We start from the raw sequence: 25284 nt of genomic DNA on the forward strand, positions 1-25284 counted from the left end.
TCTCCATCGAGGCCACATGCGATGCTGCTCGCTCATTACTGACTCCTCTTGCTAACATAGCCACTCGAAATCATGAAGGGAGGGAGGGAGGGGGGGGGGGGCTGCTACAGTAAAACATCCTCTTCTGAGTCGCCAATAAGTCTTTTCATGTGTGGAAGACTTTGCTACGGCCTGAAATTAAACTTAATGATCCAGATTTACCACTAACGAGAAGCAGACAAATGACTGCAGAACAAACGGAAAAAAAAGGGATTTCATGATGCAACTCTCCCCAAACACATTGTTTGGTGTGTTAGCCTACTTCTTCGGATGAGGAAAACCAACTTATTGACTGAAGCTCATGTTACTGCTACTGCATATTGTTAACAAATCACAAACAGTGTAACACCAGACTTCGGCAACATCTACCTCCAGGTTACTTTTCTCTGAGGGACTCGAACTCCTCAGATGTGGCATATTGACCCTGAGACACGCCTCGTACTTCTGATTACATAAGTCAAGGCTCAGCAATACAGGCCAGCGAGGTGAATCCACAAGAGTCTCAGAGAGGGAGACATGCAGATAGAAATGTTGACCAAATCGGTGTGTTTTTTCTGTCAATCTGGACGTAAGCGGAGAACAGAGAGCAGATGGTGGATACATCAACAGCTGTCCGCCTGTCACTTGCAATGTTGTAATATGACAATACAGCCAGTTAGTACTGAATTTATTAACACATGGTAAGTTATTAAAGTTATTCCTCATTCCATTTGTTCAGTTTTTTCTATTTTTTAAACAGTACTATTTTTGTTTCCAATTTGACCACACTCTCTCAAGCATTTTCTTTCGTTCCGCTTTATCCCACATAGATATGAATAATTCCTGTGCAAACAACTCCTGACGGACAGAATCTGGCCTCAGATCTGGTGACCGATAAACACCTCGGGGAGCAGGCCCACCGGGACTTGTCCCGTGCAGACATGGAGCGACACCGCTTACTCATTACCGGACTGCACCTCCACGACTGAGCCGACTATACTTCCTTTTTTAAAATGTGAAAGATCAGATATTTTTTGTTTGGCATTCAATGTTGTTGTATATAGACCGTAAATCCAATTTTCCTGGTCAGAAATAATTGCCACACATAGGTGACACATTCTGTGTCGGGATATGTTTATACCCCAGTGATATTCACTTGTATTTCTTTCTCATTAGTTTTACTTAATTTTACTTTGAGTTCCTCACAAAACCCCCATACATTATTGCTTGTTTACAGTAGGTGGTGTAATGGGTGTATAGAAGAGCAATTAGTATATTGTGTCAGTTTAATTCACTTTTAGCTAACGGCTATTTATCACTTTGAGGGATCACAATCTTCAAATAATGTTTAATTAAACTGCAGTTTATTTTCATTAAAGGAAAAGACCTCCAACAGACTATGCAGGAGGCATGAGCCTGCCACACACAACTGAGGGAGAGACAAAGCTTGGGTCAGAGAAAAGAAGCAAACAACACCAACTTCTCTCAGAGTTCTTATCGTTTACACATCCAGCTGATACGGAGCGACATCATCATTCATTTGGATTCGGGTTTCTGGCCATGTGTTGAACACAAGTTAATTATTCTCTCCCCTTTTACCTCTGGTTGGGTCCCTCAACGCCTGAGAAGAATATTTGGCTCCTAAATTGCTAAATGTGTCACTATAAACCCGAGCTAGCCACCAACTAGAGTAAAGTGGGTTTTTGCAGCTTGTTGGCTTCAGGGCTCTCAAGTTTTGAAGACAGGCAACAGTGACATTTCCATCAGCACCCCCCCCCCCCCCCCAGTCAGTCGCGCGCAATTCCAGGATGCTTTATTTTCATTGGTTGCTGGATTAAATCTTACCCAGATACAACAGATACGTTTTTTTTTCTGATTGGCTATTGTGTAGCCCATTTCTTTTTATTGATTGGCTGATAAGTGGCTCCTCACAGCAGAACTCCAGGGGAGCGCTTGATTCCTCCACGGTGAGGGCAGCGCGGCTCATGTTTGCGTGCTGCGGCACATTAAAACATTAAATAGCCGAGAGTTTTTTTCAGCGTGAGAAATACGATGTGTGGCGGGAGTGCGTGACTTAAGACCGAAATGCGTGAGTGTCACGCTCAATGCGTGACACTTGAGAGCCCTGTGGCTTAATGCAGCCGCCTGCTGTGGCCACATGTAGTGAGAGCGGTGGGAGGGAACCAAACCAGTAACATTGAAGGTATTTTCACGGTGGGTTTGTTACAAGGCAAGGCATTTCATACACAGGTAAATATGAAACGTATTGATACAAAATTAGCCACTTTAAACACTTCTTCCTATACTTGTATATTTACCCTCCTAGAACAAGGACACATTCTTGACACAATTTAACACAACGTAACCCACTTTTTGCACTCTGGAAAACCATGATGGTTCATGGGAAATCACCTGGTAAGCACATCTTTTGGGATGAAAAATCATGGCTTATTTGTACCATAACATTAAGGTTAGTTAGTTATTTTGGTTATGGTTGAGGTAAGTCTCGATGACCATAAGTTAGACAGAAAATTCGGAAAACTATGACGTGAATTTCCCATGAAAGCATGCTTCAGAATCATGTCAATGGTGAAACTGGAATTGGATGGCCTTCACTGCAACACAGAGCTCTCTTGATGGGCCCAATGTCCACTTGGCAGGCCGATTTCTATTCTATGTTCTACAGTATTCCTCCTTTCCTCCCTTTCATCTCATCTTCAGTCATTAAACATGATTCATTCTCTGAAGTTTTAAAGAGCCACACATCGAAAAACAAATTGTCACAGAAAGTCTTTTTTCTGTGCTGTCGGATCACAGAGTTGGGTTATCTTTAGTCATCTGTCCAAGAGTATTGAAAGAGAACCAAACACTAAACAGTCACATCCCATCCTCCATCATTGGCTGAATGCCCTTTTCACATCTAATTTCTTAAGTTCACTCCCAGGCACCTCTTTGTGTTCAGTACATTCTACACGCTGCTCCACAATCACTCTTGGGTTACGTGTATATTGTCAGATCACACTGGCTGTAATCGTCACGTGCATTGACTTTAGGAGACCTCGGGAACACGAAGCTAGCAATATTTCACTGTTGCTCCAATGGCTCAACTCTGGATAAATGCGTGAGCTAACTGCCCGGAAAGTGTAATAAATGGTGTGGAGAGAATCAGCATCTCAGCCAGAGGTCCCCAACAGCACATCATTAAAAAGGATACTTAATTCCCTCAGTTGCTCTGCACGCCTGCGCTGAGTAGCCTGAGGTTGTGGCACTCAATAGAGCGAGGGTAAGACCCCCACTACTTCTCTATAATTGGTCTGGAAAAAGATAAAGCGCGGCCAGGGATTAAACATAACTCTGCCTGTAAACTAATGCAGCACATGACTGGATGTGTGTGACGGTTTTCCGGGTTGTCAGTTTGATACATCATGGATGTGGCATAAACTTCTCTGCTCTCTGAAATAGTTTTAATGTAATTAACCTTCCATCTTCCTCCATGACATCATTGCCTTTCAGGGACTTTGTGTTTTAAAAGTGAGTGGGAAAGCTGAGCGCAGGTGGCGGAAAACCAATCTCCAGGTTCACTGTTGTATCTATAAATAGGGACTTTGTAATTATATTCTAATTATAATTTTTATACTAGAAATGCAAGGCAGTCCTTCTTCTCTGACATCATAACCAAAAACAATAACAATACACGGGCCTTGTTTGTTACCGTTGACAGGCTAACTAACCTCCATTGTCCGTAACTGCTACGCTCAAATCGGTCTGGCCATGCAATCAATTTGCCTCCTTTTTTTATTCATAAAATGAATTCATAAAATTAGCCGGGCAGTCGGTGCCTCCACTCCAACCACAGGGTTTTAAGTATCTTTAAATAAAATCATGACTCAATTTCGTTTGATCAACCAAAGAAGGCTAGAAGACATAATATAACATCTAAAAACATCCTCCTGCATGCCTGGATATTCTACCAACACACTTACATATATTGTAAACACATTCCTTCTCTCAGGTGTTTTCCCACAAGCCCTAAAAACTGCAGTTATTAAACGTAAAAAGGCTTGTTTAGACCCCGAAATAATGAAATTGTAGGTCAATATCAAACCACACATTTATAATCAAAATAATGGAGAAGGTGATTTCTCAACAGCTGAACAATTTCGTGGCCGAGTCCGAGTCCGGCTCTCGTCCGCTGCACAGTACTGAAACTGCTCTTGTTAAGGTTTTCAACGACTTTCCACTTAAACACAGACAGTAGCAGAACTTCAGTCTTAGTATGACTAGATCTCAGTGCTGCATTCGACACGGTCGACTAGACAGACTAGAAGTCTGGGTCGGACTCTTGACTGGTTTGAATCCGAGAAGGACCGACAATTGTGTCTGTAGTTAATTACACATCAGAGCTGACTGGGATGACATGTGGTGTTTCCCAAGGTTTAATAAACTTGCCTTTCTTCTAACTGTCTTTCTAAGAATTTGCAGGAACACTCACCTTACTTTTCCCCTCTTGATTCTCCCTTTTATATGAATGTACTTCTACCTCTTTCCTCCAACACCTTCCCTCCCTAACACATTCATCTTCCGCCCCTACCTCCCTTAGATATATCACCTCACATTTTCTCTCACATGTATCCACCTGCTTTTTCTTCATACCGCCCCCCCATTCATGTTCCCTTCTCCCTACACTCCCATGAACATGCTCTGGTGTTTCCCTTCCCTGCTTTCCAGGCTTTCTCTTTTTGAGCTAGTTAACCTAAACTGGGGTTCGGCTCGGCATGTCGGGTCGACGGAGGCACAATGAGGTCACATCGTTAAAGATGGATGGTTGTAATCGGGTTTGTGGCCCAGGCATCTGCTGTAGTCAGCTGGTTGCTAACTGCAGGCCTGGCCTTTATTATACTATTGCCTCTACATGGCATTTAATCAGAGGGCTTAACACCACTGGGCTGTGGAGGGAAAGAGGGGGTACCTATACTCATTAGCCATACCTGGAGGCAAGACTGCTGGATTCGGGAAAAGGGGAGCGACATTCTCCATTAGGAAGAAAGAGCAGAACCTCTTAAAACAGATTAAACCGGTGAAAATGAAGGAATAAGAAGAATGGCTAAATGAAAACAGTGTTCCTCCAGAAAAACTATAAACTAAATGTTTTTTTCTTCCCTTCATATCGTCGCCAGCGTGTCATCCAGAAAGATCACAGTAAGGGGCGTCACTCATGACTTTAAGATGACCGATTTGAAAGACTCAAATATCTGTTTTGCAGGCCTCTGATGATACACATTCAAAAGCTGCCAAGTACTGTATGTCTTCCAGAGTTGTTAATAAATGCCTTGTGATTAGAAGATCAAATCGAAGAAGTGTATTAGTGATTCCTCTGATCACAGCCTGTAGGAGAGGATGAGGAGACTCACACAGCATACTAGATCTCACTGGGGAAAGAACCAGAGCAACGTCTGATAGCCCTGTGTGACGGACAGAAATTGCCCTTCATCCAACCCAGACATATAACACATAATGCAGTGTCAGCGCCCCACAATTTCCTCAATTTTGCAGGATTTTTTATTTGGAGGAAGTCTGAAAATGTCCACTCGGATGACATATGCGTTGCTGCAATGCGTTGCTTTCCACTGACATTTCAAGACCAGTAAATGGAAATATATTGGGTAGTGATTAGCATTAATCGTGATTTTACAGCCCATTAGCGAAGTGGTTCTCAAACTGTGGGGCGCAACCCTCAAGTGGGGCCCCGAGGTATGACAGGTGGGGCGCGGGGGGCAGTGAGGAGAACTTCACGTATTACACACGTACGCGTAAATAGTTACGTTACGGTTATGGCGTTAGCAGGTTACGTTTGCGCATGCGTGATTGCGACGTCACAGATGGTGAGCAGACCATGGCAGGAAAAGGAAGGGCTTGCAGGAGCTGGTCACGAGAGTCTCTCCAATGTGCAGTGGACACTCCGTCATACACAGAGAAGCGCTAGATGTGCCGTGAACTAGACGAGGTTTTGACCAATGCTATCAGCGTAGTAGATTAAAAAAAACAGGGTCCCTGAAAGCACCACTGGTTTCACTCTGTGAGGAGACGGGAGCCTTCAGCTGCTCCACATGAAGCTCGGTGGCTCTCACGAGGAAACGTGTAGTTGAGTCTTTGAGCTCAGACATTAAACATCCGTCATATGATGACATGCGTCATACAGGACAGTATCATACAATATAAATTGTACACATATTATCTATGCACATATTATTCTGCAAAGAGGAGGTGGACTCAGTTTATCATTTATTTTTATCTTTGTAACGTTACACATGTATATCATTTTTTGAGTCAAATGTATTAATTCAATTATAATTATTAAGTTTGCTGATGAATAATTTCTGATGTAATTGGCCTATCTCAGTAACATATTTGGAAAACTGAATGAATTCAATCTTCATCGTCAGGGCAGAGAGCATCACCTTCCTCACATGCAGACCAGATCCGGTTTCTCAGAGGCTGAGATGTGGGTCAGACGACTAAATCAAGTGAATATTAATTCCTTTGAGATTCTGAGTGAATTTGAACTAATACTGATATAACTTGATGGCTCACACATCTGCAGTAATTTTATTTTGCTAGTTATGGTCTTGAAAAGATATTTAGTGTAAAACTCAGAAAAACTCTTTATAGCCAAATATTTGAACTTGTTTTTAGTTTTTCACAGGTTTTACTTATTGTAATTATCTTGAAAATATATCCAGTGCAAAACATGTTAATTGCAGCCACAATAAGCTATTTGCCAAATATTAGTTATTTTTTGACCAACTTTATTGACACTGTTTTAGTCTGATGGAGTAATGTGGTTTAATTATTAGTGAATGCAATTTTCTTTATTCTATTATTTGAGCACAGATGGAGGAGTCACACAAAGTGGTTATTTCAATAAAAATTCAGCGTGGACCATATAGTTACAATTTTGTTCGGGCGTGACAGAAAAAGTTTGAGAACCACTGCATTAGCCTCTCTTGCAGTGTAAACGCAACAAATCTGTTTGCCATCCACTGCTCCTGGTGCGAATCAGACGGTTCGCCCCGACTCATGCTCTATCCCGCACTCATGCAGACACATTTAATTTCACATTTAAGAAATCCTCAGCCCTGCTTGACTATCTTTTCCAGACTTTACAGGTGATTTGAAGGCACTGCTGGGAAGTCAATAGTCTCTTTATTTAAATTCCACCGGAGTGATCAGAATTTCTTTTTCCCCCCAAAGTTAAGCTGGTAATATTTTGGAGATAAGGAAACAGACATATTTACTCCCGACAGGGTGCGCCTCCGAGATCCAAATCTGAGAATGGATTTTCTGCTAAATGAATTCCTTTATCGGTCTAAGAGACTAAGTTTGCGCAATAACCTCAGAACAAAGAGTTATAATTAACCGATGTCCTGGGGGCGGGTGACTTTGAATATATAAATAGACCTGTCAATGACGCGTCCTTGAAAAACAGACACAAGTCTTCATTTCTTTCCCTGCACAAGACATTTGTCACGTTCAGGATGAAACATGTGTGGAGCAACTTGATTAACCCGAGTGGAATCTAGTCTGTTCACGGACTGCAGTAATCTCCAGAGCTTTACCGAGCATCATCTGTTGCCACCACACAGGCATTCACCTGACTTGAGCCCATGTGGGGGTTATGGGAAATGTGCCGGGGCCAAATACCGGGAGCCAACTGGTGGGGATTGGGCTGCATTTCGTGGCCTAACCTTTGACTGCCGGGTTAATGGCTGAATACGGACATTCAACCTCCTGTCTGAGAAACAGGAGTCAAGAAATCCGGAATCAACTGGCGATAGATACGTTTAAACTAGTAACACTTTTAATTGCTTCATGTCGTTGCACGTACTCAGGTGTGTGTGTGCTCCTGTATGTGTGTGTGTGTGTGCTTTCCAAGGCTAAGCTGTTCAAACTGATGTATGCCCGACAGCCGTAACACTGCGTGTTCACATACATGGATGAGTCGTGGTGAAGCGGTGGACTGCATGGAGAAAATGTGAGTTAATTGGAAAAATCACAAACGTTGGCTTTAACATCGAGGTATAACATGAAAAATGAAACTAACTTACCTTATCTGAGTACACAAAGAACAGGATGAGCAATATCAGCTCTGCCAGGAGAATTATCAGCAGGACAATGAAGAACTGTCAGAGAGAGAGGGACGAGAGAGCCTTGTTTTAACAATTGCTTTGACAGTGTGGCTAATGTTCCTCGTCAGGCCATTATTGCAGTCACTTTGTCAGAAAGTAAGAAAAAAACAGCAATTACATGACAACATGACAGTTTCTTTCCCTGTGCACTGCATCTGTGATTTGTCAACTAAATTCTTTGCGATTTTGTGAAATAATCGTATTTTCTTTCTCGCCGAGAGTAACGTGGGAAGACATATCTGTAAATATACATATGAAACTAGAGTCGACAGCCGGTTAGCTTAGCTTAGCATTAAGACTGGAAACAGAGGGCGACAGCTCGCGAGCCTGGCCCACACTCTAAAGCTCACTAATTAACACATTATATCTTCTTGAACATGTACAAAGCACAAAGTGTAAAAAGGACACTTAGTTTTATTGGGAGTCATTTGTAGGACTAAAGTCCCAGCTGGTTGCCTGGCAGCCGTACTAACCGCCACTACAGGACTGCAGGGTGTTACTTTGCCCAGCCAAGAAATAGCCCTCAAATAAGATATAACATGTTAATTAGTGAGCTTTAGAGGTGCTGGGATACATATTTTTTTATGTTCGGACAAATCCTGTGGCCCTCCGTTTCCTGTGTTTGTGCTAAGCTAAACTAACATATTGAGCATCTTATTTAGCATCCAGAAAGAAGAGTGGAAGATCGATCTTCGATACGACTCCCGGCAAGAGCACAAATAAGCTTATTTTGTGACATGTTGAAGTATTCCTTCACGGTCACAGTCAGTGGTCTCAGTTTGTGGGCAGAATACACAGCAACACAGATTCCCCAATAATAAAACAAAGACACAAACTCAAAAACGTTCAAATAAGATTAAGGAGAGACAGAAATCAACAGATAGAGGAGGAAGCGGAAGAGCCAGAGGGAGGAGAAAAGGAGAATGTAAGAGCTGGAGGGCTTGTGGACGAGTGAGAGGAGGGAAGAAGGCATAAAACCCCCCTAGATTAATTTCCAACATAGCCTTGCGTCTCATCTACCATTCTCCTCTCCTCTCTAGACCCCCTTCAGCTCAATATTTACCGAGCTCTTCTGCCCAGCATGGAGGAGGCAGGCAGACCTAGATTCTGCAAAAACCCATTCATTACAAACTCATTTGGGAGGAAGAGGGGAGACTATTATTTGTGTCGAGGCCCAAATGAAATAGTAACGACAGTTTTCTGTTGCTTTAGTATCTGGGTTGCCAGTTTAGCGAGTCACATTTTTTATTTCATGGTTGATTTGTCACATTTTCCTTGTGCTGAAAGTTTCAGGGATATAGCTTCTGTACTCTAAATTGGTGGTGCTCTGATGATGATGTGTGAGAAAGTGTGTGTCTGTATTCATACGCACACACAGCTTCGTAGGTGTATGGAGCAATTCACACTTTCAGGGTTTTAAAGGAGTTTCTGCCAGATATTTCAATGTTATCTCTCCAGCTTTCTTTATTTCTTTAAAAGAGAATTGTGTCAGTAAAAAAAATGTTGGCAGCAAAAAAGAGAGAATGAACATTTACTGCAAAAGGATGTCTGGGCTTTGAATATTTCTAATCCAGAGAGACTTGTAGGTAGACGCTCAGCTCTGTTTCCTGCGGCATATCTAAAACCACTCTGATGTGTCGGCGTCTTGCTCTCCCCCCTCGCCGCCCACCCACCCCTGAGCCGGACATAAATGCGAAAAAAACCAACAACAGCTTCTAGCAGACACCGCTGCACTAAACAGTATTACGGTGGCTAAATATGAAACACCGCCACACACTGATGATTTAATAAAACATCAGATCGTCAAGATTTCCCAGTCGCTCCTTTTTCTAATTCCCAAAATGCACCCGGCTCTCTTCCCCTCTCAGGTGAAGGGAGCCGTGCCGAACACTGAGGATTCGGGCTTCAGGGGATTGAGCTGTTTGTGATGTTAAGCACCCAGAGCCGAAACTCCACTTCTCATTTAAAGTTCCTAAACATGAAAGTTTTCTTTTCTTTTTTGTGTGCCAGATTCACACAAACCCTCATTCCATTGGGTGAACCTTGGTAATTAACTTTTGTTTAAGATAAAACACTGCCAAGACGGAGGAGCCTTTGTCATGAATAATAGAACATTCTCAATTATTGAGCACAACAAATATCAAGTGCTTTTAGTGCGTACAGCGATTCAACCGCGGCGTGGACGCAGAAGGCCTCCTGACTGACAGCTCGGAGATGGCTCGCATTGGTGTTAATCTACAGAAAGAGGAGAAGGCTTCATACAATGCAGAATAAACTCCTCCTGTCAGTCGGCTAACTTTGCTGAGGTTGCGGCGGGAAGACAAACACAGTCACACTGCTGAGTTCCCGCCGGCTGTGACCAGCGTGTGTGGGTGTATACACAGTCAGAAGTCGTCTCCACGAGATGTTTCTGTCCCTTCGCATGGCTAACAGGGAATGAGAGAATACTTAAAGGTGGAGAGGAAGAAGTGAGAGCAGAGGTGCAGTGTGTGAATTAACCCTCAGAGGGTCGTCTGTATGCGGCCCATTTGTAATGCGGCATTGCGTATCGGTACGGGATTGAACTCACGCTCAGAAGCAGGCACTTGTTCTCCTTGATGGCACCCAGGCAACCGAGAAAGCCCGTTACCATGACAATGGCGCCGATGGCGATGACCATGTTGGCGGCCGACAGCGAGGGGAACGAGGGCGAGAAGGTGGCGAAGCTGCCCTGCGACACCGAGAGCCAGATGCCCACGCCGAGCAGCCCACAGCCGCACAGCTGCAAAGGAAAGAGATGAGACCACAAGGTGAGTTGGATTTACAGCAATTATTTACAAAAGAAAGTTCATTTTCAGCTCAGGATCGCTCGTAATAGATCTTCTGAACCAAACAGTAATCTACAGAGTAATGTTAGCTCGAGATGAAGGCCGACCTCAGCTCAAGAAGCCCAACGCTACAGGCTCAGTTGCCCACACAGTCAACCATCACCAAACGCTGCTCGGAAAACAAGAGGTTACCCCAATTAAAACTGTGATAGGCCAATAAGAGATATTAGAGCAAAGATGTATGATGATTATGTTAAATCCAGAACAAACAGAGACGTGATTACTGCCACTGTCTACAATGAAAACTTCCAAGCCTTACAAAAAGCACCCGCAGTAGACTTGAACTTCACCTAGATGGAGCAGTTCACTAATTCCCCCCAGTCACACGGCCAGGCTCCCGCTGATGTGTGTGAGGTCTGCAATGTGAGTCCATTCATGCAAAGGAGTGTTTATGGGAGGCTTTGATTGCCCAAGTGTCCCATCTGCTGATGTGTTAGTCCATCTATCAGAGATAAGAGCCACAGCACGCCAAGCACACTGTGAAATATTGGCGAGGAGGTGAGTGGTGACATTTTTGCCTGCACCTAATAGAATGAAATACCCAAGGCAATCTGGCCATGAATAAAAAATAAAATATAATCCCAAATGAGGGGAAAGTATGGAACGGATCCGTGTTAAATCATTGGACCACAGCCCTTTCTACCCCTCTGTTCACACCGCTCCCTTCTTCCCTCCTCATCTTTGCACTACTGCTCCAGAACACTTTAATGCCTGTCAGCAATATGTGCAACAAACCTCCTGTGCATTTAAACACACACACACGCACACACACACACACACACACACACACACACGCACGCACGCACGCACGCACGCACACACACACCGTGTACGCACACAGTGTACGTCATTATCAGGTAAGAGTTATGAATAAATCTCTGCTTCTCACTTTATCTTTCAAAACAAAGTAATTAATCAACCACACGCAGCGTCACACCTCTGGATCTGACAACATTTAACCGATAAATGGCACAACGGACAACAAACATAGAAATATTCTGCTGCACTTTCACAATGAAGACGAGCCGCCTCCGTTGGCTGATCGACGACGTCTTCGCCGCGGCAAAACTAAATGACCTAAAGCCCATCACCCGACCCAAGTACAAAGAACCTAAACGTGGCGCCTCAGATGTGAGTCGATGATGTGTAGGAGGAACTTTGGGGGTTTCAAATATAAACCTCATGAGCTGGTGAGCGACGCATCAGGTCTAATGAGTCCTCCAGGATCTGTAGGTAAATACACGGAGTTCAGGCAGCCCCCTCTCATGTGTCAAAAGTGTGATGTCACGCTCTTTGACCTCTAAGCAGTGAGGTTTGACCTTGTGCGGGCCTTCACTCGGCGTGGCAGCACACTCGGGCGGCTGAACGAAACACACACTCTCCTGAGGACGAACTAATGACTCCATGCAATTAAAAGAGAGGACGCAGAGGGAAAGAAGCGGGACTGGGCAGAAGTGGCGCAGGCTGCATGCAGAAGCCCTATTGGAGGGTCGACTGTCCAGGGTGTGATTTTATGAAACATTGGAATCTGAGCTCCAACACATAAAGTCACAGTGACGCTGTCAAGATTGAATGCGAGGGAGGGCGGAAAACACAGCCGGCCCAGCAGACTGAGGGAAGGACACTCGTTTAGTCACATATAGAAGACAGTGAAGTGGCATTGGATTTCCCACGCAGAAGGAACGAGTGGTCTGAGTGGTGCTGGTAAGACTTTCAATCATCTATCATCTGAATAATTCAGAGGCAACTGTAATTGCTGGGAGTCCCTCCGCTGGCCCTGATTAAAAAAAGGCGTAATGAAGGCGTCAATAAAAAAAAAGGCCAGTGAAGGTCACGTCCCGATGCAGAGTGGCTAAAACACGATATCACTGCTGACACTCAAAGAAGGTAAGGACACGGAGCGCGGGAGGAAGGGTTCGAGGACGCAGGGGAGGAATTTATAAGAGGACGGATGGAGTGGACTTAAAGCTCGCGAGGGGAACACAAAAAGCTTTAAGAGTCCAAGTGGGGAGAGTTACAGCTGCCTTCACTTAATTGTGTTTAATGCAAAGGGAGCTCCTGTAAGCACGTCGCCCTCTTAAGTGACCGTGAAACCACCATGACCCGGCACAGACTGATCTGAGCCGACCAGGAGTAATCTCTGGCCTGCTTCCTTCACGACGACAACAATAACAACAACATGCGGTCTTTGGACCTTTGTGTCGGTGCCACAGGAAATACCTCCAGTAAACAGGCTTGTAAACAGTCACGGAGAAAGCTTTCCATTGGTGTTACATCAACGGAGCACAGGATGCTGCGGGTTGTGATTAACATTTGGGTTGAAGGAACAAAATTGGCCAATTGCCATATTTTCTAGGGGACACAGAAGAAAAAATTTGATGCAATGCTGTTCTTTGACTGGCTACGGGTCTGATTGACTTTTACTTTTAATTGAAGACTAGTGTTGACACTTACCTTGACACTGTTTACACATCTTACGTGCCCTGGTTGCCGGGGTCCCTATCTATGCCCCTTACTTAAGCCGGCATAATGCCACATGCCAATTTAAAAAAAACATGTGCAGCTCGCAACGTTGCTCTGGGCTGTCACTCTGCTTTCACAATTCATGTATGCAACTTTGCAGAGGGCGGGCCTATCATCAAAACAACTGAGCGCGACACATGACGGCTTTGCCAGGTCCACTAATATTTATATTTTAACAAGCTTTCAGTTAGGGACGGTGAATCTTTAAGCCTTTCGATTTTCAAATATATTATTTTAGGGACTTCCCCATGGATCGGTGCAGGGCAGAGACTTTCGGAGGCTGATAAGAAAACATCTTCCAGCTGCGATAATAAAAAATGATGTGAAGCCTGGAACACAAAAGCTGCCGCGCTAAACACTGAATTGAATTTGGAAAGTGATCAGCAAAAGTTTACTTCCGGAGGGAGGGATGCTGGGCGTGTGTATTATTGTTGTTCAAACTGTGTTCATCTTTTCAAAAATCAATGAAAAAGGGTGAGTGTGTGTACCCTTTCTATACGTGTTAGGCCATATGTGGAGAGCACCTGCATGGCAGGGCAGAATGCAGTCTGGTTTCTAAATGCCATATGTGGAGGACGTGACAAAAGGAGTGAGGCGAGGAGGAGAGCAACATTCACTTTGGGGAAGAGGAAATTGGAGGACATGAGGTGTGAATCTATCTAACTGGATGAAACGGGACCCGCTGGTCGTGGCCCTTAAAAAGCTCAAGGTGTCCAATAACTGCAATAATACCATGTGAGTCAACTATAAGGCAACTTTGCAAACAGGAAAGAGAGGGGAAGGGGGTCAAACCATAAGATGTGTGGAAGAGGGTTAGAACTTATTGAAGCCAGGAAGATTGGATGTGCACGTGAGATGTGTGTGTGAGACAAAGAGAGATTGAAGAAGAAAATAGAGGCTGACCCTTCATCCGAGTGGCCGGCTCAGAGAATTATCAGTTGATGCAGTAACTGGCTCGGTGACACGGAGCCACTCGACACAGGGCTCACTTCAATCTCCCCTCAAGAAAGCGGGTGTGAGAGCGGGCTGTCCAGTGTGTGTGTGTGTGTGTGTGTGTGTGTGTGCGTATGACCCGATAGCACCGTGAGCACTCAGAGAAGTCACAATTATGTCGTAGAGAAGCTCAACTCTCCTGTGAATGAGTTTGTAAAGTTATATTTATTGAGTGACTGATATGTGTGTGTGTATTGAGAGTGTGTGTGTTTTGGATCCTCTTACTTCAGTTGCTTTAAAACCGATTAAATAAACAAAAGAAGGCGTCCTTTACACCGAAATAATAAGCCTCCACGGACATCTGCCGTGCCGTACTAAAAGCTAACCTTTTATCGAAGTAATTAGAAAGCACTTCAATCAATAAAGCCCAATAAACCATAACATTTGGGGAAATGCCCACCTTACTGCACCGCTTTAGGGTGGAGCCACTTTACTTCTTTACGATCCTCTCTGCCCTTTACGGCACCACAATCTCTCTTTTTATTGGAAAGAAACTAAACTTTTCTCTCCTGCGGTGCACAGCATCTTCGGCGTTAGCATTGTTTTTGCATTGAAATGAAGACCTCAGATAGAGGAAGATTTTTTATTTCACACCATGTGATCTCGCAAGCCCCTGATTCATGTTGCCATAAAACTATGAAATACAACTACAGTACGAGAGTGATATCAGAATCACGGAACAACAAACACAACAAAGCAAATGTAAACATCAATACGCCTGACAGCAAACACAGGCTATTTTATTTTCTACCCAGCAAGTGGAACAGGTCTTCTTTGAGGCAGTGAGAGAAAAATGGTTCATTTGAAGAATAAAATCAGCAGTGTTTGTGTGTAGCTGCCAGAAAAGGATTTCATCCCAATAAATAAGTGCTATTACTGTATTTATCCTCCATGGTGGTCACATTAGAACAAACTAAACACTAAGCCCACGCCACGCAGAAGAACTACGTGTATGTGCCAATAGAAGCACACTGACACTTTATTTTAATGGTGGTTTGTTGAATTCAAGTACAAAATGTGTTTAAGAATGGACAACATATATTCATTTCAAAAAGCCACTTAACAACAACAGACATTCTGCAGCAGTTTAAGCAAACAGAGGCCGCGTTCCCATCCTTTTGTCATACACTGAGCATTTGAACATGGAAGTGAACGCTGCAGTTGTGCTTTAAGTTTCTCTAGACATTTTCTTATTTTATTTCTGAATCATTTTTTAAGTCTAAACATGTTTTTCAGACGACTGTTTCTATTGGCTCTCCTTGAAAACTATAGTTTTTCTTACGTGAAACATGTTAATAAATATGGATAAGACACTTTAGTAAAAGTGAAGAAACTAATCTAAAAAAGAACAAATGTACATATGTATGTACATTTCTCAGTGAAACATGGTACCAATAGTCAAATGAAACCCTAACCCTTCCATTACGAGGCCTCTCTTGACACAGTATGGATCTTGATGACAGTAGATTAGACGATCCAAGCTGTAGGCACGATAGACTACAGAAAAACTCCCCATCCCTGTCTCGCTACAGTTCCTGAAGGCACCTCAGTCATTCCCCATCGAAAAGTGCATAGCTGATGTCAGTTGTAGAACAAGTAAATTATTTATACGGTCTGGGATGGTGGCTGAGGGAAACAGTGCTTTCAGGCCCAGAATAAACACTTTGAATTCAAAAGGCTGAGACAGATGCAGGGCGTAAGATTAAAAAGCAATATTCTGCCTGGTTAAAGTTTCATACACAGACTGGAGTCCTGGTGGATTCACATAATGCAAGAGATTACTTAGAGAACCACGCTGACAGCTGATAACACAGATTTCTATGAACGCATACAATTCAATTTGGAGACAATTGAGCTTTTCTTGGTTCAATTACATGCACAGCAAGCTCTGTGTCCGAAAAAATTAATTGTTAATATTGACCAGCAGGGGGCGACTTCTCTGGGTTCAGGTGTACTTAGCTCCACCCTCTAGTGTCACTTGTGGTTCAAATAAAATAAAAAAACATGACGATCGTAATACCGAATTTAAGGCTTTAAAACTGTAATCCACACACCGATGGGTGACGCCATGGTGACCACGTCCACTCGTCCACACTCTAAAGTATGTTTCAATTGACTTACAGGACTGAACCGGCAGTCTAAAAAAAGACAGGCAAAAAGTCTCGCTGATATGTTTCCATATAGGAAGAATTCCCACCATCCATCATGTGCCTCATCCAGCATCCAGAATGAAGCAATTCTGTGGTGGACGCCTCAGCTGGGCACTTTGAAGAGTGATCCGAGATTACCCTGCTGAGGGTCTGGTATTCAGTGTTGCGCCCATCCCAGCAGGGTTTGACATGTCTCCTTCCGTCTCCCGCTGTCTCGAGCTAAAAGGCCTATCCACCGTAAAGTGACTTAATCAATTGCGCCAAGAAGGATTAAAGCTAGACAAGCCTTTTTCTGCCTGTCCAGAGCCATCGCTGCTGACTGCACAGACACGTCCAGACACTTTCACACCCGACTACAGCTTCTATCTACCCTTAGAGGACGAGGCAGGAAAAGAAAGAAAGCCAGGACAATCGCAGAAGAAACGCTATTAGACATCCCTGACGAATACTGCTGTTAAATCGGTCCCATTCCAACAAGACTCTTCAATCAGCCCGAGAACCCACGGGCACATCAATTATGCATTGAGGACAAGAAGGAGCGCACGAGGACGGGGAACGTCCTCCCACCAGAGAGCGAGGAAGCTCTGCTCGCCGCCGTTAGCCGGAGGGAGTGAGAGCGCGGATGGAGACGCTGAGACATGTTCAGGAAAACGGGGCCCGCAAGTCAGAGTCCAAAGCCCAACGCCAAAGGCCGACGCCCTGGTCCAAGTACAGGTCAACACTACCACAGGAGAGCAAAGCTGCTTTACTTCTTCATGCTGCGTGGATGAAGAGATGACAGCTGTCCCGTCTTACTGTTAGAAGGGGACAGTGGGGGAACGGGGTGAGACTGACAAAGACAGAAGAGGACAGTGAACAAAAACAAATTGCAGTTGGGGGATCCATGAAACTTAAACTACACAAGGGTATGAAATATTGTTCCCAGTGAGCTCAGAACCAAGGCTTAGAAACCCAAAGCACTCAGACCTTTAAGGAGATGAAGGACCATAACAAATCCCAGTGATGTTCTAATGAGGACAACGAGATATATAAATACATAAACTGAGCTAATAACAGAGGTAGACGATCCTGCACAAGGCGCTAATTAAATGTGAATATTTCCGCTTTCGGTTGACATCAAATGTGCTGATGAAGATATCACAGGAGGCATTTTCATACAATAAAAAGTAAATGCGTTGGGGAAAATAAATATCCATTCAGGAGAAGGCAGTGTCCTTTTTACGAGTGCCTGTTGTCCACAACATAAACTGCCTCGCCCGTTGGAGCACACACACATTTGGTCCGTATAAATATCTCACTCCGGGCTGCCAGTGCAGCCATGCCGAAAATCACAGTTGGACTCCCATCGAGTTTCACTAGTTGAAGGGCTTCATGGGAATGCTGGCTCAGCAGGTAGTGCATGGCCAGAGACATGTGTACTAGACAGGTTGGACACTCAACCTGTTCCCCACATAGTACCTAGAGCAGAGGAACAGAGGGCTCAAGGAAATAGGAATCCCCCCAAATGCACGACATGGAAGTATTTGGGCTTTTCAACCCTCGAAGTTTTAAAATGAGCCCGAGAGTCAATGTCACCGTGGAGGGCGAAGACTTGTGTGGGGGAATCTGATACACATGCTTAATCCACCCACACCGATCCACTGGAGTTCCCTACTCACACAATAAGAACCTCCACTGGCAATATTAACAATTATAGTGGATTATTATTCTCCTAATAGGCATGAGGACTTGAGGATGAACTGAGGTGACCTTGCCTGGCTATGTTTGAGACTGCCCGGAAGAGCAAAACATGTGATTGTAAATGTATTTCAAGTGTGTGAAATTGCAAAGCCAAAATTAGGTGAACCACAGCCATGGGACCTCTCCTTGGAATTGAGGGAAGCATTTGGGCAACAGAGGATTGTTAAAGTTGGATCTCCAGGGTCAGCCGGTCTGACCTTGTGCAAAAACAGACAGGCTGCAAGGTTCCTCATGAAGGTTTTAGAGAGCATGTGTGTGTGTGTGTGTGTGTGAGCGCATGTGTGCTAGTGTCGATGCAGATGTGTGTGTATTGGTGTATTTTCTCATATGCACTTGTAGAAAGCACAGAGTGGGTGTGTGGCCTTGCTGCAGGGATGCTCTGAGATCTGAGCTGCTGCTGCTCCAACCAATCCATTAGAGGCGCCGGCACGAGCACATGGACGAACGTTTCACCGCCACGTGATAAAGGCTTACCCACACTCGTCACGACCAGGCAGGATTTCATTTGCCAACGGCGTATAGTGACTGTAAACGTGAAAAAAATGAGGGTGAAGTGGAGCCCGACTGCAGCGGCGCGTCTATTTTCCGTTTGAGCTTTCAGATGCTTTGCGGGTGGGGGTGGGGGGGGGGGGGGGGGGTGGAACACATTATTAACAAATGCACAATAGTTACAAATATGTTTATTCCTCGAGCAGCGGTACTGTGAATGAAAACCCTCCTGTTATGCAATGCGAGGCATTATGCATCCCTGGAGGGACAGAGGGAAGATGAAGACGCAAAATATGCACATCGTCGTAAGTGAAAACCAAAGCACCAGGCGGATGCCTGGCAAGAAAAGAGGATATTCAGATTGAAAGACATCTAATCAATAGTCGCTCTGCATGCCATGCCACAGGGTACATGACTGTTTCCCTGCACTTACTGTGTAAAGGGCTTTTTTTTAATACCCTTTTCTCTTCACACTGTAAATTATTCACCACACCTTTGAAGGCAGAGCTACAGGGAACACACTGTGGTGGAAGAGGTTTGCTAATGTTATTACACCCTTTCCTCTGAAGTGATTAAGTAGCTTGACAGTGTAGAACTTAGACTTTTATTATTGGCCCTGTTCCCCATCCCCTTAAATCTTATTTGTCCCCCTGTTGCTTAATTTCACGCTGCAGGGAACCGTTCTTTCCCGACTCATTTCAACCCAAACATGTTGCAGTGCATCCTATTATTCATACCATAATTCATGCTTTTATTGCAACGAAAAAGAGCTGCGGGAATATATGCAGGCCTGCTGGAATAAGGGAATTCTGCAGAAACATAGCCCCTCCCTCCTTCTTCCCCCTCTCTTCAAGTCACGAGTTTGCCGCGGCACAAATCCTGAAAGGTTGACCTTATTCCGTGAGCCAAACTGACTTCACTGCGGAGATAATGAACTAAGAGTGTCAGAGAACACGGAATAAAAAACAACACCTTACATTAACCAACACAGAGAGCCGATCTGTATTCATGAGAGGTGCACTGTGTGGTGGGGGCACCATCTGAATGTTGATGACGCTCCGTCTGCATCTGCTTCCCATCCAGAGGGGGTCCGGAATGATTCTATTTCACCTTTGGCATGACAGCCGCTGCGCCCCAGTCTTGTCTAACGGACAAAAAGCTCGACTCATCCATCATTATGAAAACCTGTTCTTGATTTAGATAAGACCGTGAGGGACCAAGAAAGAAAGATAAAGCCTTGACAGCTGTAGCTGAAACACTTTACATATATATATATATATATATATTTAAAAAAAACTCAAACTTCTTACTTTTAATGTGCCTCAAATGACATTGTACTGCCATATGGTGAGGCACTAATCAGTGTTCCCTGCGGTTGTTGCAGGAGCTATCTCCCTTTATGCCTCCTCTTCCTCAGATTCCTACTACTTCTTTTTATTCATTCAAAAGCAGCTCAAGGGGGGTGACCGGGTGAGCATTAGGAGGTATTGTATGTGTCCAGGGCTCTGAGAGGATATGGAACTGTTCCTGAAGGGGCTCCCTAAAGACATTACCTCCAGTAAGCACTTGAGAGTGGTAAAATACTTTTTTTCCCTCCTCCACTCACTACCCCTCGCAACACATAAAGCAGATAGAGCTCCGAGCAGAACACGACAACCCCCCCACTGCCCAACGCACGCTGCCAGAAAACACTGCCCTCCCTTGTTTTCCGGAGTAAAGGTCAGGTTTTAGTGAAAGCTTGATGGCACGTGTAGAAAAAGCTTCTTTGACTGCCTCTGCTCCTCTTCCTCTCCTCTCCCAAACGACTCATTGGAGGCGACAGTCGAGCTGACATGCTAATTAGCGCAAGAGGGAAATGGACTGTGTAACTACTCTTTTCTGGTCAGTCAACCCCTGAATCCCCATCAGTCCTTCATCTCACTGCACTGGACCGCATGAAGAGACACATCACTAAATAATAGCGGCGCATCAATCTCTGCATTAATGTTGTGCTAGAGTCGTAGCTGTGTTATTCACTGTAACCCACCCCGGGCTGAAGGAGAAGGAGCCGAGGGGGGATAGGATTCAGGGGGAAGGAGACTAACTCGGAGGCTTCATTCAGGCTGTAATGTTGCATTGAGGAGGCTGTAAAAACGACCCCATCTGTGACCTCCACTGGGAAGTCATTAACGCACATCAAGTCCAGCGACTACACTTCCTAACCTGAGTAAATGCGGCTTTAGTATATAAAAGAGATGTCGTAAGCAACAATAACAGAACGGTTGAGTGGACTTCCTGTGAAACAGCAAAGTCTTCCTGTTTGCAGGGGACAGGGTAACAAGCTTGGATGACAAACGGAATAAGAACATATGGACCAAAGCCCGCTCGGCAATGGTATTGGAATAAATCAATGCTCATTAGATCTGAATTAACGTCTGTCAGTAAAGTTAATACTCCGTGAACTTTACCCCCCGAGCTCGTCATGCTAACCCTTTCAGCACCATATACGTTACTCCCCAATGAGCGTGTGAAAGACGAGGAGCCGGTTTCATGCTGCAGACATCCGAGAACTGGCAGAGAGAGTGAGGTGGGGTTTCAGTTGTTTCAGTTGGTGCGTCAATGTACAGCCCCCCCTCCGGTATGTCCAACTGCAGGAAGGACACTATTTCTCCCCCCCCCCCCACCACCCCCCACACACACACACACGAGTGTGCTCATTCTCGTCGTATCTACTGTGGGGATGGCTCTAAAACGCCCTGCAGGGACAGTTAAAAAGTGCATGAAAAGAACCAGAGTCATTTATTTTAATGACATCGTCTCTCGTCTTCTGCTTTAGTGTAAGGCCTTGATCACTTATTTTAACAGGTGCTCTATACATTCATGACATTTCATCGAATCTTTCGTGTCTCAAAGACCGAGAATATGTCCTCCGGTTTTATCGGCATTTCTGAGAAGATTATTTAAAAATAGACATTTCTATTCAGCAAGGCACAGTTCCCGTTGCTAATGCACGGCCACATTTTGAATTAATCGTGTGAATGAGTTATCAGAGTACGCGCAGGACTTCTTAAGCGTCTTTGAGTACTATGAAAAGCGCTATAGAAATTGTATGTATTATTATTATTAAGTGTAGCTGCGGTTAAGAAAAAAGAAAAAATGTGAGCGATTGAGAGAGTTCAATGAATTGCTGTGATCATATATTTGATCCCATATACTGAAATTGTAAGTGATAATAGACCCTTCATTTGAAAAATCTTTATCAATCACTCTACAGTGAATGCAGATCACACATAAAAATCAAGGTGCATAATATACATACACTGTGGACTGAAAAATAAAATCAATTCCACAGCGTAAGACCATGTGTAAGCTTGTGCGATGATTGCATGTCTGTGTATTTCACTTTCCAGCTGCCACTCGTGACCTCCAGTCATAACTTGAAGAATTTTAGCGCCTGCAGTGGAGGCCATCTGTCATCAGACACAAGTTCAAAGACAAAACGAAGAGGGGGATTAGTTTCAGCAGAATATTGTGTGTAATTTCTGTACGTGATCGCAACACCGTCACACTGACTGTCAGCTTGGTCTTGTTCCAAAGCACGAGTTCAACCGGGAGAGGCTAACATTTACTCCGCGGCCCTCAAATATAAAATATGGTGATCGTTGAAGAGTTTAACCCAGTTGTTCTCAAACTGTGGGGCGCAGGGGTATTACGAAGTGCGGAGAACTTGACATATTACAAAAGTATGTGTACATATTTACGTTACGGTTACGGCGCATGGGCGATCGCGACGTCCGAGCTCCTCTGCGACTCACGTGTAGCTCAGTAGAGCGCAAAACGGAGAGACATTTGTCAGGAGGGAAAAGAAAAGCACCCGCAGGAGATGCAGATGAGGGGAGAGCAGTCTGTGATTTATGTCTGAACACCGAGTGGACATGTAGCAAGTCTCGCGCCGCTACCCGTGGGTTTCCCCCAAAAGCTGCAAGGATTACCAGACAACAGCGAGGTTCCGTTGGATAACATGTTTTATTTTACACGCACACCACACACAGCAGCCCGCAAATCAGTCAGAGCAGCTGACTGATTGGCAATTAGTCAGAGATTGGAGACAGCTGCCACAGGACACTTGGAGACATTACACCTCACCCACGTCAATAAGCCACGGGAGTTCTTTCAGAGGAAACTTGGTGACTAGCGCACGTGGGCAAATCACTTTGTAAAAGTGGCATCAGCGGATCAGTTACCTGACAGGACCCGGGCTGAGACGGGAGAGTTGTGTGCAGACCATGGCGGGGAAAGGAATGCAGGCGCTGATCAAGAGTCTCACCAAATGGATACACTGCGTCATACACAGAGAAGCCAGATGTGCCGTGAACTAGACAAGGTTTTGACCGATGCCATCAGCGTGGTCAATTTCTTAAAAACAAGGTCCCTGAAAGCACCACTTTTTCCACCAGGATACGGGAGCCTTCAGCTGCTCCACATGAAGCTCGGTGGCTCTCGCGAGAATGTGTTGGCTCACACATCTTAATTTTATTTTGCTAGATATTGTTTTGAAAAGATATTTAGTGTACAACTCAGTAAAACTCTTTATTGCCAAATATTTGAACTTTCTTTGTTTAGTTTTTCACAGGTTGCACTTATTGTTATTATCTTAAAAAGATATCCAATGCCAAACATGTTAATTGCAGCCACAATAAGCTATTTGACAAATATTAGTTCTTTTTGGCACTTTATTTGCATTGTTCTAACAAAGTGAACTTTCTATTTTTTTTGTTTGATGGAGTAATCTGGTTTGATTAAAAGCGATTGCAGTTTTTTAAAATTCTATTATGTTTAAAAAGCACAGAGTCACAGGAGTCACACTTTTTAGGTCAGCATGACTGTGCACAAACTTTGCCTCCTGGTTAAAATACCTCACATTATTGCATAAATCAAGGCAACCAAAAAGGCTGTAAGCAGGGACACAAGAAAAGCCATAAGGAAGCTGTCTCCACATGAACTATGTAAAAGCTTCAATAAGGTCCAAGGAATAAAAATTAATATTTCTATATTTCCAGCAAAGACTGCCATGCAGGAGAAATTCATTTCATACACTACCGTTCAAAAGTTTGGGGTCATCCAGACAATTTTGTGTCTTCCATGAAAACTCACTTTTATTTATCAAATGAATTGAACATTTCATAGAAAATATAGTCAAGACATTGACAAGGTTAGAAATAATGATTAATATTTGAAGTATTAATTTTGTTCTTCAAACTTCAAGCTCAAAGGAAGGCCAGTTGTATAGTTTATATCACCAGCATAACTGTTTTCAGCTGTGCTAACATAATTGCACAAGGGTTTTCTAATCAGACATTAGTCTTCTAAGGCGATTAGCAAACTCAATGTACCATTAGAACACTGGAGTGATAGTTGATGGAAATGGGCCTCTATACACCTATGGAGATATTTCATTAGAAACCAGACGTTTCCACCTAGAATAGTCATTTACCACATTAACAATGTATAGTGTGTATTTTTGATTAATGTTATCTTTATGGAAAAAACAGTGCTTTTCTTTGAAAAATAAAGACATTTCTAAGTGACCCCAAACTTTTGAACGGTCGTGTATACCAGTTGAGTTTAAAAATGTGTAAAGATTAGATGGGATAAGATAAAATGATTTTGTTTACTCAAAATGTTGTGATGATGTATTTGGAGGCTGAGCGGCTCTCATGTGGGTAAACTCTTGCTGGCAAACATGGCTATCTAGAAAGCACGATTACAAAGTAACAGGATGAGAAACAAATCCTCTGCAAACGCCGGTGGTTACGGTACCTCCAGCAATCAGCTCCTTGTTCCCTGCCTGTGAGAAACAAACAGCTCAACGGCAACAGAACATGTAAGCGAGTGTATCCTGAAGTTCTATTGGTGAGTCTTTTCTTTGGATTAACGGCGTAATTATTTTTGCATGAACGGAACCAGAAAAAGTTGCATGTTTAATGCCAATGAGTAACGCATTTCTCATGCTCTCTCTTCCTCTATCCCTCTCTCTCACCGGGGTCAAGCCAGTACTGTCCGTATGGAGGGGTCGAGGGTTTCATGTTGGAGCCCGGCAGCAGAGGTCACGTTTAACTCTTACCACACATGTAGGAGGGCAGCTAATCTTCAGATTACTTTCCCCGTTTATAGTCCACCTTTTGTGTGTGTGTGTGTGTGTGTCTGAATGTGTACAATCCCCTCAGGCCCGTCCTGCCTCCTAGAATCGAGAGGTGTATATGTGCTTATCTGAGCGTGTTTCACGGCTCTCTGGTTGCTTTTGTTAACGGCGTCCTCGTGGGAATACGGCGGCCCCCG

The 25284-nt window shown here is 44.1% G+C and overlaps 1 protein-coding gene across 3 annotated transcripts in view; it reads right to left on the bottom strand.

Annotated features, from left to right (window-relative positions):
• tspan9a (tetraspanin 9a) overlaps nucleotides 1-25284 on the bottom strand; it is a 162451-nt gene that overhangs the window by 12527 nt on the left and 124640 nt on the right. For all 3 annotated transcript variants that reach the window (XM_056416996.1, XM_056416995.1, XM_056416994.1), the window contains 2 exons: nucleotides 10774-10965; nucleotides 8124-8198 (listed from right to left, as the gene is read on the bottom strand). In XM_056416996.1, the coding sequence (XP_056272971.1) occupies nucleotides 8124-8198; nucleotides 10774-10965 (267 nt within the window). The remainder of the gene's footprint in view (nucleotides 1-8123; nucleotides 8199-10773; nucleotides 10966-25284) is intronic.

The sequence above is a fragment of the Pseudoliparis swirei genome, chromosome 6 (genome assembly GCF_029220125.1).
Source record: "Pseudoliparis swirei isolate HS2019 ecotype Mariana Trench chromosome 6, NWPU_hadal_v1, whole genome shotgun sequence".
Classification (NCBI taxonomy): domain Eukaryota; kingdom Metazoa; phylum Chordata; class Actinopteri; order Perciformes; family Liparidae; genus Pseudoliparis; species Pseudoliparis swirei.